The 17,928-nt window shown below is 38.3% G+C and overlaps 1 protein-coding gene across 1 annotated transcript in view; it reads left to right on the forward strand.

Annotated features, from left to right (window-relative positions):
• The window catches only part of sf3b3 (splicing factor 3b, subunit 3), a 36,802-nt gene extending 24,663 nt beyond the window's left edge, over positions 1 to 12,139 (forward strand). Inside the window, exons 25-27 of the mRNA XM_030136926.1 lie at positions 9,807 to 9,950; positions 11,543 to 11,647; positions 11,768 to 12,139. Of these exons, the coding sequence (XP_029992786.1) occupies positions 9,807 to 9,950; positions 11,543 to 11,647; positions 11,768 to 11,908 (390 nt within the window). The 3' untranslated portion in view covers positions 11,909 to 12,139. The remainder of the gene's footprint in view (positions 1 to 9,806; positions 9,951 to 11,542; positions 11,648 to 11,767) is intronic.
• The last annotated feature ends 5,789 nt before the right edge of the window (positions 12,140 to 17,928 follow it).

The raw sequence follows: 17,928 nt of genomic DNA on the forward strand, positions 1-17,928 counted from the left end.
AGTCGTCTCTGTCATACCGTGTTTGTCAGCTATTTCTGCTTCTGTGCACGCTGATTGAGAATCGCATTTGAGTTTGGAAATGCGCCGTCTGTTTTTAGATTTGGGTGTGGATGTCTGGATTTGCCCATATTCTGACAGCTCTATCTCAATGTGTACACACATGTGTTTTGTACAATGTGTTTAGTATTGTTGTAAATTAGAACGACATTTTGTTGTTGCCAAGGACATTTTAGCTCCCCTGCCCAGATGTACGCTATATAGACAAAAGTATGTGGACATGTTGAATTCAGGTGTTTCTTTTCTAACAGGAGTTGAAGCAATAATGACAAATGTTATAATATAGTTTTATATTGGGATAAATATCATTGCATTGGTTAGTTTTAAATTGTTATATTTGTTTCCAAAATACCTCAGAGATGGTTTTTACTTCATTTCTCTCAACATTGATTTTTTTTTAAAAAAAATCCATGACTATGATTTTAAATGTTCTAGCTCTATTTTTCTAAAATATTTTTCATTCTGACTGTAAATAGCTATTTTCTACCACAACTAACCATCTACTTACTAAGGAAATATTGATGTTTATAAATTACATGGACAAAATTATAAGATGTCCTGTTCATCAGCATCAATATTTCCTTAAAGTTTAATGGAGGATTTTTCCTCCTCAGTGAGATGTGAAGAAAGTAGATGGTTAGTTGTGGTAGAAAATTATTATTTACAGTCAAAGCATGAAAAATATTTTAGAAATTTAGAGTAAGAGCATTTGAAATCATAGTCATGGACAAAAAAAAATCATTGTTGAGAGAAATGAAGTAAAATCCATCTCTGAGGCATATTGGAAGCAAAGATAACAATTTAAACCAAACTAACCAATGCAATGAAATTCATTCCATAATATAAAACTATATTCTGACATTAGTCATTATTGTTTTATATCCCAGACCCCTGTAAGAAAAGAAACACCTGAATTCGACATGTCCATATAGTCTATTTTAGCTCCTCTGCACAAATTTAAATGTCTTCTTCATTGGGTTGAGACACAGTTTTAGGTTTAGAATTAAGGCAGATGAGGTTAGGCCAGTGGTTCCCAACCTTTTTTGGCTTGTAACCCCATTTTAATAACCCAAATTTCTGGCGACCCCAGACATTCAAAACAGAGACTTTTTTTTTTTTTGCTAAAATTAATTTGTTTTTGATAGTGTAATAGTTTGCTATACTATGTTGCACATAATTGTTAATTTTAGATGACATTTAGTCTATATAATGTATATTATTATGGACGGAGGCAGTAAATCCAGGTGTAGATTACTGCACAAAGTGAGAATTTGATTTTCCTTGGTCAGGATATGTACAGTACAATTTATAAGGCTGACAATTAATACTGAATAAACAAGAACTCAAACTATGAATTATGAAAGAGCTGCAGCATCTGAAACTGACCACAATGAACATTTGATAGATAAACAGAACCACAGTGCTGCAGTTTCAGCTTCACAGTTTGTCATGTCTTTTATGGATTGGGATTGTCTCTGTCAACTCACCATATATAATTTTTTTTTTATTAGTAAGGTTTTCTTAATTTTTATCAATTACTAGAAATTTCAGGCGACCCCATTTGACTTCCAGGCGACCCCATGTGGGGTCCCGACCCCAAGATTGAAAAACACTGGGTTAGGCTCAATATTCAGTTCCTCACAGAAGCTGTCTCTCATAAGAACTCGACTCAATCCGCTCATCTCCAACCCCTCGGTCTTTTTCTACGTAACGGGGTTGTTTGTGCCAGAACTCTTCTCTCTGGAAATCCTCCATTTAGTTGAAGTGTCCAGGAGGTTGTGAAAAAAAGTGGTGATAGATTGTTCTTTTCCGTTGAACATTTGAACGTTGGCCGTTACTGACAGAAACTCCAGAATCTGGTTAAGTGTTCTCTGTTCCTGCAGACAATCAGATAATAGTAACGTCATCAACACGTCCACTCTCTGGCTGTGGATTCTTGGCTTATAATGTGTGTTATTCAGCTGTGGACTGAATCTGGCTGCAGTCAGAGTTAAATCTAATGTCCAGTCCAACTGATTCACACATTTATCTTCTGTAATGCGGCTACTCAGCTTAACCCTTTAACCCCCAAGACATTATTTCAGATGAATTGTCGTCTGTTTCAGGTTTATTAACCCTTGTGTGACGTTTATATTTTTGTTATTCAGCCAGTGTTTGTGGGTGTGGTGGACCCGCTGCATGTGTGGGCTTTTAATTCAACATAATCAAACAATTTTATGTTAAAATACTCAACAGATGTTTACGTCATCCCAATTACAAGCAACATAAAAAGCATATATGCTGAATATTTGCCTTCTGCCTTTGCTAGATCACATTTATGAATTGAAGTGCTGCTTGTTTTTAGTTTGTTTTTTTAATAAAATGTAACATAATCAAGATATGAGAGGAAACAAATTCATAAAAAAATAATTAGTCATCATTTTTCTTTTAATAACAAATGAAAACGGGTCCCACAGACCTGAACACCGTACAAGGGTTAAAGCTGCTGTGAGTATGTGCTTGTGTTCCTTTTCTTCAGTATTTTATTTTTACTGTGTGTTTTAGGGTCAAAACAGGTGGAATAACAGAAAAAGACAAAGAGAGGAATTGAAGTTTGACAGGTTTTTACTAAATAAGGCACTAGAATGTACATCAGTAAGATTTAGGATGTTGAACATCAGCTGTGAACTGGAACACTGAACAACAACAAGTATTTGAATTTGAGCCCAGTAGTTTTTTTTGGTTTGTTTGTTTTTTAGTCCAGCTACTTTTTGACACCTGGTGGAACTTCAAAAAGTAGTTACACAGTCAAAACTAAGTAAAAACACAAGTTTAAAAAACAAAAAAAGAAAGAAAGAAAGAAAAATCGCCACAACACTGAGAAAAAAAAAAACAATAAAAACAAAAACCCACAAAGAAAACGGTGTTAGAAAGCCCAAACTGTCTATTTTTTTTAAAGTGAATTGGTCCCATTCACTGCTCTGTGTGAGCATGCTCAGATGTCTATGGAGAGAACAAGGTCTATTCTATCAGCATGTTTTGAAATTTTTCTTATTGAGCAAACAGTTGAATTTTTGTGAATATTTAAAATAAATCATACATTTACTAAATAAGGCACTCAGAATGTACATCAATAAGAGATTTAGGATGTTGAACATCAACTGAACTGGAACACACTGAACATCAACAAGGATTTGAATTTGGGCCCAGTAGTTTATGTTTTGAGCTCTTCTTTTTCTAAATCAGTCCAGCTACATTTTGGCAACTGGTTGAACTTCAAAAAGCAGTTACACGGTCAAAATTAAGTAGAAACACAGCAAAAAAAAAAAGGAGAAAAATCACCACAACACTGGAAACAACAGTAAAAATATAAAAAAACACAAAGAAAACGGTGTTAAAAAGCCCAAACTGTCTATTTTTATAGCGAGTTGATGTCATTCACTGCTCTGTGTGAGCATGCTCAGATGTCTGTGGAAAGAACAAGGTCTGTTCTATCAACACATTTTTGAAAATTTTCCTTATTGAGCAAATGGTTGAATTTTTATGAATATTTCCAATAAATCATACATTTACTAAATAAGGCACTCAGAATGTACATCAATAAGAGATTTAGGATGTTGAACATGAACTGTGAACTGGAACACACTGAACAACAACTTTTTGAATTTGGACCTAGTAGTTTTTGTTTTGGGGCTCTTTTCTCTAAATCAGTCCAGCTACTTTTGGCAAGTGGTTGAACTCCAAAAAGAAAATATATGGTCAAAATTTGGTAAAAACACAGTTAAAAAAAATAAAGAAAAATCACCACAGCACTTCAAATAACATTAAAAACAAAAAACCACAAAGAAAACAGTGTTAAAAAGCCCAAACTGTCTATTTTTATAGAGAGTTGATGTCATTCACTGCTCTGTGTGAGCATGCTCAGATGTCTATGGAAAGAACAAGGTCTGTTCTATCAGCACGTTTTGAAAAATTTCTTATTGAGCAAATGGTTGAATTTTTATGAATATCTAAAAAAAAAAATCATACATTCAGAACGCTCACCACAGACATGTCGGGGGCTAAAGGATTAACGTCTGCATAAGTTCAAGGTTGCCGTCCTCGTCTGAAAGGGTCTAAAGATAGAGAGACAGGTCTGTGTGTGTTTGCATCTAAACGAACTTAATTATGTATGCCTTGGCTAAATGCGGTCGTACATTAAATTAGATGCATTCCACTTTGATTCGATTAATGTATCTGAAAAGATCAAGGTCAAAGAGACACAGCCGTCTGAGATTAAATGAAAGGTTTGACTGTGCGGGGGGATTCTCTCCATGTTGTTTCTTCCTGTTGCTCTAATTTTGTTCAGTTTGGCAATGGTGAATTTCTTGATAAAATTTGCGTAAAAGCTAAATCAGTTTAAATCCACACAAGGACACATTTACACAACAATAAGTGATAAATGTCAGTGTTACGTATCAAATGTTTTATAAATGTTTTTGTATTAGTGGATGATTTGAATTAAATTCCCAGATTTCTGCAGAGTAAAGTACAAAAAAACTAAAGACTGAGACCAAACCTTGTACTTTTTCATTCTTAAACACCTTCAGGCCTCTTTACTCTGTGTCATTTTGTTTCCTCAGATGCTTTCATGTGTAAAACATCTTGTAACATGTGAACCTAGTTACCTTTCCATGTCTAGATGAGTTATTCCCACATGGCGGTAACACCTTAGATGCATCGACCATGTTCTTTCTTACAGATGTTTAATCTCCAGAGGCCGGTGGTGGAGATGGGGCCGTTTTATGTCATTCCCATTCCAAATTTAATCTAACTTTGAGTTGATTTAATAACGTGGATCAGCGTTAACATCACATCAACTATCCCTCAGATCCATGTAACATAATATGTGATTCATTAGATGAGGTCGGATACCTCCTTCTGCCCTAATGTGGCGCACAAGTAAACAATGCAAAGGCCAGGTTATAAAACCAAAACAGTTACCCCTAAATGAGGCATTAAAGGGCTCGTATTTCTCTAAACCCACTTTTCTTAGTCTGGTTCATTTATTTGTGTATTTGGACCCTAATAGTTCATACAGTTTGAATTTGAACCCTCCAGCTGCTGCAAAACCATTGTTATATTCATTCTGGCAAAAATCAAGTGGATTTTTACAACCTGTTTTAATTCCTACTTAATTTGTTACGTCACGACATTTGCACAGATCAGGTCCAGATTTCAGACGAGCATTTCTCCAGTTCGACATAATTGTTTGTCAGCAGCAGCGGTTGTAGTCCATACTGAAAGTATGTGCAAACTTGGAGCCCATTACCTAAAATGTTCAGTTGTTGGTTGAATGGGACAGAGCAGTACAGCTGACAACCTGGAGGGGGCGGGGCCTGAAGTGGCTCATGTGCATTTAAAGGGCCAGCGCTCCAAACCACCTTTCTGGTGTCATTACTCAGAAATAGGGTTGAAGATGGACCTGTGGAGTTGAATGAATGAAGAATTCAGACCCAAGCAGAGCATTTACAGTTTATGGAGACCACAGGGAAATGTGGGAAAATGAAGAATTCCATTTAAAGAAAAGCAAAATATCACTCCTTTAAGAACTGAACAACTTTGACCAAGGCAGTAAAATGTGCAGGAGAGTACGTTAAACCAAAGACACAATAGCATCAGAAAATAGGACCAATGTCTCCGTATGTCAGAGTCATGTTCTTTCAAGGATCAATCCCAGTTGAATTTGTGAGGTTGTCAGGTTCTGTCTGTGGTAGAGTCCAGTGGTCGTGATGCAGGAGATCAATCTCCTAATAGAAGTGGGCGGGACTTTCAGTGGAGAATAACTCAACTAATTCAGTCAAAGTCCATATATGACTTCTATCAGTGATCAGTAGGAACTATATTGATATCTGTAACCATTTACATGTTATAAACCATTAAAATATGGACCATTATAAGGAAAGACATATTTGTAATATCAATCAAAAATCTACATTTTTCAAAACTGTGAACAAACATGTCCCAAGGATGATGCATATAAAATTTGAAATTAATCTGACCAGTAGTTTTGGAGAAGATTTTTGAAATCCAGACATTGGTAACCTCGAGTTTGACCCTTAAAGTCAATCAAGGTCAAAGGTCATGGACCCAAATGAAAATCCATATATGACTTCCTATCAGTGATCAATAGGAACTATATTGATATTTGTAACCATTTACATGTTATAAACTGTCAAAATATGGACCATTATAAGTAAAATGATTTCATTAGAGAAGATGTTTTATGAAATTGCCAACAAAGAAAAAAGTTGAACAGTGTAGGTTTTCAGATGCTGATGCAGATTTTGGATCAGTAATACAGCACAAATACGTCCACATAGTTTTCCCCAGGTGGACGCAGGGAAGCTGAACAACTCAGAATGATCGACACCATGTAAGAAGTAAAAGGCCTGCAGCTGTAATCGTCTATAGCAGTGTCTTTAATATTGTTTTGCAATCGAATAGAGAAATTTGTCATCACATACGTCTCTGTTATAGATGGGGATTTAAACACAGCGATAGGATCTTTTGGCCTGTGATCGTCCACCTCTATCAGGTGCAGAAACACAACTTCGGTCGTGATGGGTTCTTTGTCGTGGCTTGGCTCAGCTCCGTCTCGGCTGCAGTTTATTCTTTAATTTCCCATGTGCCTTGTCGGTCTCATGGCGTCCGTCATGTTTGCTTCATCCATGGTTTACTCAGACATATACTGGGCCTTTATTGCTCCCCAATGCAGTCTTTGTACACAGGAAACGTCCTGGTCATTACCTGGTTATTGGCCAAGCGGTTTTTTGATGGTTATTGGATTAGATCTGACCATCTGGACTAATTTCCTCTGAGAAGAAGAACATAGTGTGTCTTGTTTCTGACAGTCCGTGGACTGTTTCTATACTTGCAGCTGTCTCGAGACCTGACCTGATCTTATACCTTTACTGTGTCTGCACTGAGCTGCTTTCAAACTGCTCTAAACTTGACTGAACGGACCATCAGGAGGTCTACGCCTCTGCAACAACACATTTCCCTTTCGCTGAATATTCAACTTATTTGTCCCTGTTTGGTTTATGCTTTGGTCAAATATTATAAGTGTTCTTATACCAGTCATTTGTCCATTGTCATCATACCAGTCAAAAGTATTGGGACACCTTGAATTCCACATGCCCTCAGTGGTCAGACTGGTTTCCAGGGTCCATTTGTTGTAAAATCAGTAGTTACAAATACCTCTAGATGCATGTGAACGTCCACAGACCTTCCAGTTGGGGAAAATCTAAGACCACGTGAAGACCAGTGGTTTAAGGTAGTTTATATATTCACTATTAGGACTGGGTATCATGGCCAGTTTCCTTAATCAATTCGGTTTCAATTCATAGGGTTCTGAATTGATTAATTGCGATTCGATTCAGTATTAATTGATTCAGATTCATTTAGTGATACCAAAGTACAATTTTGAGTTGTAACTTGATTATTTGTCTACTGCAGCCATGCAACACAGAATCAATATTAATATTACAAAGGAAATAAATATGACATTTCATCAGGAAACAGATGAATCTGCTCTTGAATAATGAACAGGACACAAACATGTCCATGTTAATCCAGCAGCTCAGAACAGACTTCTGTCTCATCTTTATTCTGTTTTATACCTGGTGCTTCCAGTCTTAAGGCACATTACTGTCACCCTGGGGCACTGACACCAGTCTGGCCCCTCCTGAAACAGACTCATGTTGGGCCCGTGGTGCAAGAAGCTCACTGGAGGGGGAGGGTGGGCAGAGCTTCGTGATTTCCGCTTTACTATTCCTCTAACTCCGAACTCAGCCACAGGTGATCCAAGTTAATAGTTCTAGAACGACTGGTTTCTGCGATCCGCCTCCACTGGCCTGTTCCTCCGCACTGCGGGTTTGAGGGTCGGGCCGGGAGGACCTCCAGCGGAGGGGTTTTTTCCACCCTTCCTCCCCGTTCCTCCCGCACGTTGCAAGCACAACCACATCGGCAGTTGTGGTTGCGGCTGTGCTTCCACACCGGCAGTTTCCGGCTCATTTACTCGCGGTCCTGCTCTGAAAAATTGATCTCATCCACCATTAATCGATTACGCAAACTTAAAAAGAAATCAATTCAAAATCGATCAAATCGATTTTTTTACCCAACCCTATTCACTATATGGACAAAAGTATGTGGACATGTTGAATTCAGGTGTTCCTTTTCTAACAGGGGTCTGGGATACAAAACAATGTCAGAATATAGTTTTATACAGGGTGTATAAAATATACATATATATATATATATATATATATATATATATATATACACACATTTTGAAAAATTACCCCGAGTTCCACATTTGACAATTTTTGGAATTTTCTTTTCTGGACGTTGGTAGGTAGGGGATTGGTGGATATTTGTCCAAATTTACAGACTCAGGTTTTCATGCATGAGTGAGCAGGGGCAAATTGCACAATCCAAGTTAAAACTGGTTTGCAGTAGCGGTGGGATTTAAATCCAATCAGAGGTATTCGATATGCCCAGGGGGGCACGAGTATGTATCCAGGGAAATGGAGGACACATGGAAGAATGAAGTCATCTCATAATGTGTACAGCCTTGTTGAATACATGTGAAATTACATGTAGGTGTTGCTTCTCATTATCTCCGACTCAGATTTACCCTGACGTGCCTGCATGTATGGGAGGTTGGCACTCCCCAGATTCCAGCACCTGTCTGCACATGAGAATTCATGTTGCAATAACAGGATGACTGCAACCTGGGAAGCGGAGATACATCCTGCCATTCTCATTTTTACGTATCTCCATCCCATTTCCACGCCTAAACAAGTTGAAGTAACTTTGAAAGGCAGGAACAGCTGCCATGGGTAAAGAAATGAAACTGACATGGAGGCCAAAGTGTTAATGCTGTAACTTGGCAATTTAACGGAAAACAAGATGGATGCCCATTGTCCCCTCCCATGACCTTTGATTGGATTTAAATCCCACCGTTACTTTGCGCAAACCAATTTTAACCTGGATTGCACAATTTGCCCCTGCTCAGTCGCGCATTAAAAAACCTGGGTCTGTAAATTTGGACCGATAACCACCAATCCCCTACCTACAGATGTCCAGAAAAGAAAATTCAAAAAAATTATCAAATACGGAACTGAGGGTAATTTTTCAAAATGTATAGTTTATCTGATACACCCTGTATTGGGATAAATATCATTGCATTGGTTAGTTTGGTTTAAATAGTTATCTTTGCCTCCAAAATGCCTCAGAGATGGTGTTTACTTAATATCTCTTAACATTGATTTTTTTTTTTTTTTTTTTATCCATGACTGATTTTGTTCTAAATTTCCAAAATATTTTTCCTGCTCTGACTGTAAACAATTTTCTACCACAACTAACCATCTACTTTCTTCACATCTCACTGAGGAAGAAAAATCTAACATTTAACTTTAAGGAAATATTAATGTTTAGTAAAGACAGAACTCTTCAACATCTAACTTTCATTTTGTAATAATTTCCACAGATTTGTCTACAATTTAACCCATTTATTACAAAAACAAATGATTAAAGAGACTTTACGGACACCCTGTAGTTCATACGATGGTGTTTTTGGGCCATGTGTCAGTTTGTTGAAATATTGGTGTAATGTGAGTGTTGTCATGTAAATAAGAGACATAAAGGGACAGGATGAGACTGTTCAACAGGTGATTCTGACCAAACAACTAAACCTCTACACTGTTTTCCTCCTGTTTTTTCTCCAGGCTGAGGTGATTGTCAACTACCACATAGGAGAGACGGTGTTATCGCTACAGAAAACCACTCTGATCCCGGGCGGTTCTGAGTCGCTGGTTTACACCACACTGTCTGGAGGCATCGGTATACTGGTCCCATTCACGTCACACGAGGTGAAACACAAACTCCAGTCCATACTGTTTTATCTGTGCCTTTGTATGAGGATGAAGTCGTACCTGTATCTGAAATGTCTGTGTTTTGGCCCTTTCAATCCCTCCCCCCAAACCAGGAACTTTTCAAGGAAAGTTTGGGGTTGTGGGAAAGTTTTTTTTTTTTTAACCTGGGTAATTTGGTTAAAAAAAATTCTTTCTTTTTTTTTTTTGGATTAAGGTCTTTTTTATTTTCCCTTTTCAAATGCAAAAGCAAATGCACAAGAAGAAACATACAACTTGAACATGAAATTGTTGTATCCAGTTCCTATCCACTTTCCCTCCCACCCATCCCACCCACCCCAAGTACTGGACTTTGATTAAGTTTATATACCGCCAGATATAATACATTTACATACAGAAATATATGAACTCCCTTCAAACACATACATGTACAGACATATACATACACACACACACACACACACATATATATATATATTTTACGTTTTTTATTTGATTTTGTAAGAGAATTTACATGTTTTACATTCACGTACAAATATAGCATTTTCCAATGTTATTTTTCTATATTTCTTTTCTTTTCAGAGAAAAATGCAACAATCTCTCTGTACGTTTAGTTTCCTGTGTATATCTCCAGTGTTTTCACTTCTTATTTTCTTATCCCTTTTTTTAAACAACAGAACAGTAATTAAAAATATAAAAGTAAATAAAAACAACAGTAACATACAGTCGTGGAAAAAATTATTAGACCATCAAAAGTCATCAAAACACTGGTTATGCAATCCATTCCTAACTCCTGTGTGTATCATGTGACTAAAATAGACAGAAAAGAAAACATGGAGTGCCTAAAAGCACTGTGTTTGTCAGTACAATGCCATAGATATTGATGGAAGAACTGAAGTGATTTTGGTTATTATCAAGGAAACATGTTAAATGGATAGATATCAGCTCTGAAATTAAACTACTATGAGCTATTTTTGTTGTTTTCATTATATTTGTCCAAACAAATGGACCTTTAGTTGGACCAGGCATTAAAATGATCAAGAAATTGAAAAAAACAAGGAGTGGTCTAATAATTTGTTCTGCAACTGTAGTATCTAACCAACAGTGGGTGTCATGTTTTGTTCCTTTTTAGCGTTCACAAAGTCTGTCCATGGTTTCCAGCATTTTTCAGATTTGTCGTGTTCTAATCTCAATGCAAATATGACTTCCTCCATCTGTGACATTACTTTAACAAGTTCTGTCCAGTCTTCTAATGTAGGTTATTTGTCAGTCATCCATTTTCTGGTGATTACTTTCTTGCTAGCAACCAACATATATTAAACAGATTTTTTTTTTTTTTTTTTACAAAATCCTTTCATACTTTTTTTGTTTGCCTAAGAACATAGTCTCAAAATTTAAAACGAATCCTTGTCTCAATTACTTTATAAACCCTTCATTTTATTTTCTCCCAATATTGAGACAGTTTAGGACAGCTCCAAAAAACATGATGATCAGCTTTATTCGTCCCATATTACCTGGGTAATTTGAGTGGAAATGTGCAGATGTTTTTCCAAAAAGGAGCTTTGGTCTTATTGTTCTCCGTCCTCCCCCAGGATCATGACTTCTTCCAACACTTGGAGATGCACATGCGCTCAGAGTTCCCTCCACTTTGCGGCCGGGACCACCTCAGCTTCAGATCCTACTACTTCCCAGTAAAGGTAGGTGTTCTTTCATCTGACCCGTTTATCTGGCCTCTAATCCGTCTTGTGCACATTCCAGTGTCGTAGACTATCAGCGCCTGGCGTCCATTGAAGTCCCTGTGTTCTCTGTGTCTGCAGAACGTGATCGACGGAGATCTGTGCGAGCAGTTCAACAGCATGGACCCCCACAAACAGAAGAGCGTGGCCGAGGAGCTGGACAGGACGCCGCCCGAGGTCTCCAAAAAGCTGGAGGACATTCGCACCCGCTACGCCTTCTAAACTTAGACGGACACATTGACAGACGTCCTGCTGTGGCACAGACTCACGGACAAGTACGGGGTTCAACACTTGAACGAGGGCAGACACGTGTCACTACATGGAAATGCAGCCGTGATCATGAGTTCAGACTGGATGGAAACTTTCTTACCCTCCATAAAACACAAAATTAGTCGCAACTAAACTTTTATTTTTGCGGATGCTTTCTGTTTTAACTAAAAACCGAAATCTGCTTGACACTGGCCCACGTTTTCTAATCTCTTTGCATCTGTGACGGCAAAATTTGTCTCGGAGTTTTAGAATGGAACGAGAAAAGTTTCAACATTGTGTTTTCGTCGCATCTGACGCCATCAATAAGACAGTTTCTTGAGCAGCACAGAAACTCAGCAGAATCAGACTATAAACAGACATACAGTTGTGGAAAAAAGTTTTTGGACACCCTTAAAACTTTATTATCTTATTTGTTTTTAAAGGTGCAGCTGCACCAGACAAACAAATGCATATTATTGTTTTGTTTTTGTTTTTTTATTTAGAAGAAAAAAAAAAAACAAACCTAAATTGACAGTTTCATCATGTCCTGTCCTGGATGCATGTCATTAATTGCTGAAACATCCAGTTTTGACTCCAATGGAACTGAGCATGTGCAGAAAGAGCATGTGCGTTTGGAGAATGGAACAATACTTGGTACAGTTCAGAGACTTAACAGTGATTCTCAATGTAAAAAAATCACAAATACATGGGGTAAAGAAAAACGTTTTTCCACCACTGGCAATGAATTCTCTATTTTAGCCAAATTAATGCTAAAGCACAGCAGCTACACTCATACTTCAACTATTTAAAACATGGCGTATTTAATGACACATCTGCACCATCGCTGTGAAAATGAGATGAGATCGTTCCCGATTAACAGTCACACCATCTTTTCCAACACAAACACCTACATTAATACTGAAACCACTGACATTTACCCACGCAACATAATGCAATGACACCGAATCGGTTCTTCACACCTTTTTCAGCAGAAACCTCAGCGGTCCAATGGAAACATGAACATTACGTGAACATAAGTGTCACCATAATCACATCTATTCACACCTAGAGCTGTGTGAACAACACTCGCACATACGGCCGATGTGAACAGAATTCACACCTTGCTTAAATGTGGAGATTATTTGCATCGTCATCTGCAAACGGTAACACATCAGGGTCAAAGCGTCGCCTTGGGGTCGTTGTTTCCAGGAACAACATGATGTCTAGAGATGAACAGAAAAGCCAAGGATATTTATAGCGACAACATTTTTTTTACTGCGTCATTGTTTGTTTGATTTCAGCAAAATGAAACTAGTTTTTTATATGTTTGGATTAGAATCATCCCTCCCATGTGACCCCCAACCCCTAAACCAGGGTTTGTTCAGGTTCCACATTTAGGCCAATATGATTTCAAATGGGCCAGACCAGTAAAATAATAACATAATAATCAAAAATTTTCTTTGTGTTAAAGTGTGAGACTTAAATTACATTATGAATACGTGAATAACCCGAAAAACCATGTACACCCTGAAATATCTTTTAAAAAATATAAGTGCAATTTAACAATATTATGTCTCTGCTTATTATTAATGGTAAATTGCACTTATTTTTCTCAAGAAATTTCAGGTTGTTAGTATTTGTTCAGGTTATTCCCATTTTATAGTGACAGGATAGTTCCTGAATTTAAATAGTTTCACAATGTATTTTTTTTTTTCCTGCACTAAACCAAGGAGGACATTTGGATTCATTATTTATAGCAGGGGTGTTGAACTCATTTCAGTTCAGGTTCCACATTCAGACCAATATGATCTCAAATGGGTCTGACCAGTAAAATAACATAAAAAACATATAAATAATGACAACTACAAACTTTTGTGTAAAAAATGTAAAATTACATTATGAATAACGTCTGCAAACTATCCTTTAAAAAATATGAATAACATGAACAAACGTGAAAAAAACTGAAATTTATTCAGAAAAATTAGTGCAATTTTAATAATTTTACACCTCAGTTTGTCATTTACACATATTTGTTCAGGTTATTTACTGTTTTGTGAAAGGATAAATAAATTGTCATAATGTCATTTTAGTATTTTACTGGACTGACCCATTTGAGATCAAATTGAACCTGAACTAAAAGTGTATTTTTTTCATTTCACAAATTCGTCCCACAGGCCAAATTGGACCATTTGGCGTCCAACTTTTGGTCCATGAGCCATATGTTTGATTTATAGGTTATGATGCTATTATTTGACTTTATCACTGCTACTTAATGTTCATCCCGTGGGCCAGATTGGTCCATCTGGGGGGCCAGTTTTGACCCGCGGGCTGTATGTTTGCCACCACTTAACCTCCGACCCAGTGTAGTGGTCATTCTGCTGCATTAGACGACGGATGAACTCAGACTAAATAAGTGGGTGGAAGAAAACAGCCAAGGTCTGCGCTGGGTGGTGTTCAGCTCAGTCCTGTAAATTCCCAACCTCAGCCACAAAGCGCAGACATAGCATTCCTCAGTAGTCACCGAATTTTAGGGGTTTGTGGAATAAAAAGGGGGAGGGGGGGGGGGGGGGTAGTGGTTTGTTTTGTAAATAAAGTTGTTTCTTGTTCTTGGTAATACCAGGCGTTTGTGTGTCATTTTTAGTCACTGTGTGTGTGTGGACGAGTCACTGAAACACTCACAGGTCTGATGTGAGACTACCATGTGCACGTGGTCTCAGATGCATCAGGTCTTAGTGTTAAGACCTGGATCTGGACCAAACAGGTGGTCTGATCTGGATTTGGACCAAACGGGTAGAGCTGGTTGAACTGTCTGGGGCATGGAAGTCCTTTTAGTTCAGGTTACACGTTCCGAAATCAAGTGGGTCAGACCAGTAAAATATATATTATAATACTGGAAGGTCTCAGAGTGTATGTGTGTGTGTGTGTGTGTGTGTGTGTGTGTGTGTGTTATGGTTCAGGGGGAACATGACAAGGATAGAGCCGACCTCAGGGAGTTTATAGAAGTAGTCGTCTTTTATTAATAATAAAAATGCAAGGATCAAATTGAAGCTTTTGTCGAAACCCAGGAGGTCCATCACCCCTCCCACATGCACTCAGGTCTGTAGGCATATCTGGGAAGAAAAGATGGCGGGGGGGGCAGAAGGGCAGCTCAGTTTATAGGCCAGGGTCACCCGGGCCCAGGTGACGCGGATTATTTGTCCACCCCCAGGCAGGACGACAAGGGTTGTCTGTGTATCTGCAGTTCTGAGACATTAACTGTTTTTTTTTTTCCAACTTTATAAATTTTAAAAGATTTTTACAGCCCAAAACAACGTGGGGGGGAGGGTGCTGTTCCACTCGTCTTTTTCACATCAGATCTGCTGCTGTGGTCCTGCCTTTCTCCTGCCTTCATCGTCATCACTCACTTATAAATATAGTTATGATAGTGTTTATTATGTAGTTCCATAGATGGTAGAGGTTTCTGTTATTTGTACTAACTGTTGTAGTATATCCACTGTTAGTACTTGTATTTGTAGTAGTAGTATATTCACTGTTAGTACTTGTATTTGTAGTAGTAGTAAATCCACTGTTTAGTATTTGTATTTGTAGTAGTAGTACATCCACTGTTAGTATTTGTATTTGTAGTAGTAGTATATCCACTGTTAGTACTTGTATTTGTAGTAGTAGTATATCCACTGTTAGTACTTGTATTTGTAGTAGTAGTATATTCACTGTTAGTACTTGTATTTGTAGTAGTAGTACATCCACTGTTTAGTATTTGTATTTGTAGTAGTAGTACATCCACTGTTAGTATTTGTATTTGTAGTAGTAGTATATCCACTGTTAGTACTTGTATTTGTAGTAGTAGTATATTCACTGTTAGTACTTGTATTTGTAGTAGTAGTAAATCCACTGTTTAGTATTTGTATTTGTAGTAGTAGTACATCCACTGTTAGTATTTGTATTTGTAGTAGTAGTATATCCACTGTTAGTACTTGTATTTGTAGTAGTAGTATATCCACTGTTAGTACTTGTATTTGTAGTAGTAGTATATCCACTGTTAGTACTTGTATTTGTAGTAGTAGTATATCCACTGTTAGTACTTGTATTTGTAGTAGTAGTATATCCACTGTTAGTACTTGTATTTGTAGTAGTAGTATATCCACTGTTAGTACTTGTATTTGTAGTAGTAGTATTAACAGTCATGGTCCTTTGTTGTGGTTTCTAGTAATCTTACTAACACCAGCTGATCTACTTTTGACAGTTCTAGTTCAGTTATCTGTGCATCACCTGCATCCATGTGTCTCCCCCTTCTTCCCCCTTCTCCCCCTCTCCCCCAGTCTCTCTCTCGCTCTCTCTTTTCTCCTCCTTTACTCTCTCTCTTTAACCCTACTGGTCCTGGCAGTCGTCCATCCTCCTCAGTCTGGTTCTGTTCCAGGTTTCTGCTGTTACAGGTACTTTTTCCTTCCACTGTCTCCACTCACTAGTGTTTGCTCCTGGAGGGTTCTGTTGGTTTCTGTAAATTGGCTTAGAGTCTGGTTTGGACCAACTCTATATGCAAAGCATCATGAGATAACTTTTGTTATGATTTGGCGCTATATAAATAAAATTTGATTTGATTTTGATTTTGATCTACTAACAAGAATTAGTGTCCTTAAATATGGTCCATTTCTTTCATCTTCCATTAAAAGTTCCCACCTTAATCCTCAGATGAAACGTTAATTTTTCCATGGTATATGTTTCCTCTATAACGTCCATCCATTGCTGTGGTCAAAGTGGGTCACTTTGTAACCAGTTCCTTGTGACAACCTTTTTGCAGACAAGAACTGAAATGTAGACGCTTTTACCCGTTTAATTTGGTTCCTACAGTTGAGGAATAGTCCTGTCTCCACATTAAATATCCCCACAAGTTGATTGGACCAATATTTTGAGACATATTAGTCATTTTGGAATACAATAACCTTACAGTCACGTTACTCGGTTCACTTGAAGCGCAGTACCACGCTGCATGATGGGAAATGACTTTAGATATTTACATATGCTGTATTCCTGTTTATATGTGTATATATATGAATGTACACTATATTACCAAAAGTATTGTCTCCCCCATCCAAATAATCAGAATCAGGTGTTCCAGTCACTTCCATGTCCACAGGTGTATAAAATCCAGCCCTAGGCATGCAGACTGCTTTTACAAACATTTGTGACAGAATGGGTCGCTCTCAGGAGCTCAGTGAATTCCAGCGTGGAACTGTGATAGGATGCCACCTGTGCAACAAATCCAGTGGTGAAATTTCCTCACTCCTAAATATTCCACAGTCAACTGTCAGCTGGATTATAGGAAAGTGGAAGTGTTTGGGAATGACAGCAACTCCACCACGCAATGGTAGGCCACGTAAACTGACGGAGCGGGGTCAGCGGATGCTGAGGCGCAGAGTGCGAAGAGGTCACCAACTTTCTGCAGAGTCAGTGGTACAGACCTCTGAACTTCATGTGTCCTTCAGATCAGCTCCAGAACAGTGCGCACAGAGCTTCATGGAATGGGTTTCCATGGCCGAGCAGCTGCATCCAAGCCATACATCACCAAGTGCAATGCAAAGCGGTGGATGCAGTGGTGTAAAGCACGCCGCCACTGGACTGTAGAGCAGGGGAGGAGCCTTCTCTGGAGTGACCAATCACACTTCTCCATCTGGCAATCTGATGGACGGGTCTGGGTTTGGCGGTCTCCAGGAGAACGATACCTGTCAGACCACATTGTGCCGAGTGTAAAGTTTGGTGGAGGGGGGGTTATGGTGTGGGGTTGTTTTTTAGGAGCTGGACTCGGCCCCTTAGTTCCAGTGAAAGGAACTGGGAATGCTTCAGCATACCAAGACATTTTGGACAATTCCATGCTCCCAACTTTGTGGGAACAGTTTGGAGCCGGCCCCTTCCTCTTCCAACATGACTGTGCACCAGTGCACAAAGCAAGGTCCATTTGGACATGGAGGACAGAGTCTGGTGTGGATGAACTGGAC

Source organism: Sphaeramia orbicularis, chromosome 6 (genome assembly GCF_902148855.1).
Source record: "Sphaeramia orbicularis chromosome 6, fSphaOr1.1, whole genome shotgun sequence".
NCBI lineage: Eukaryota > Metazoa > Chordata > Actinopteri > Kurtiformes > Apogonidae > Sphaeramia > Sphaeramia orbicularis.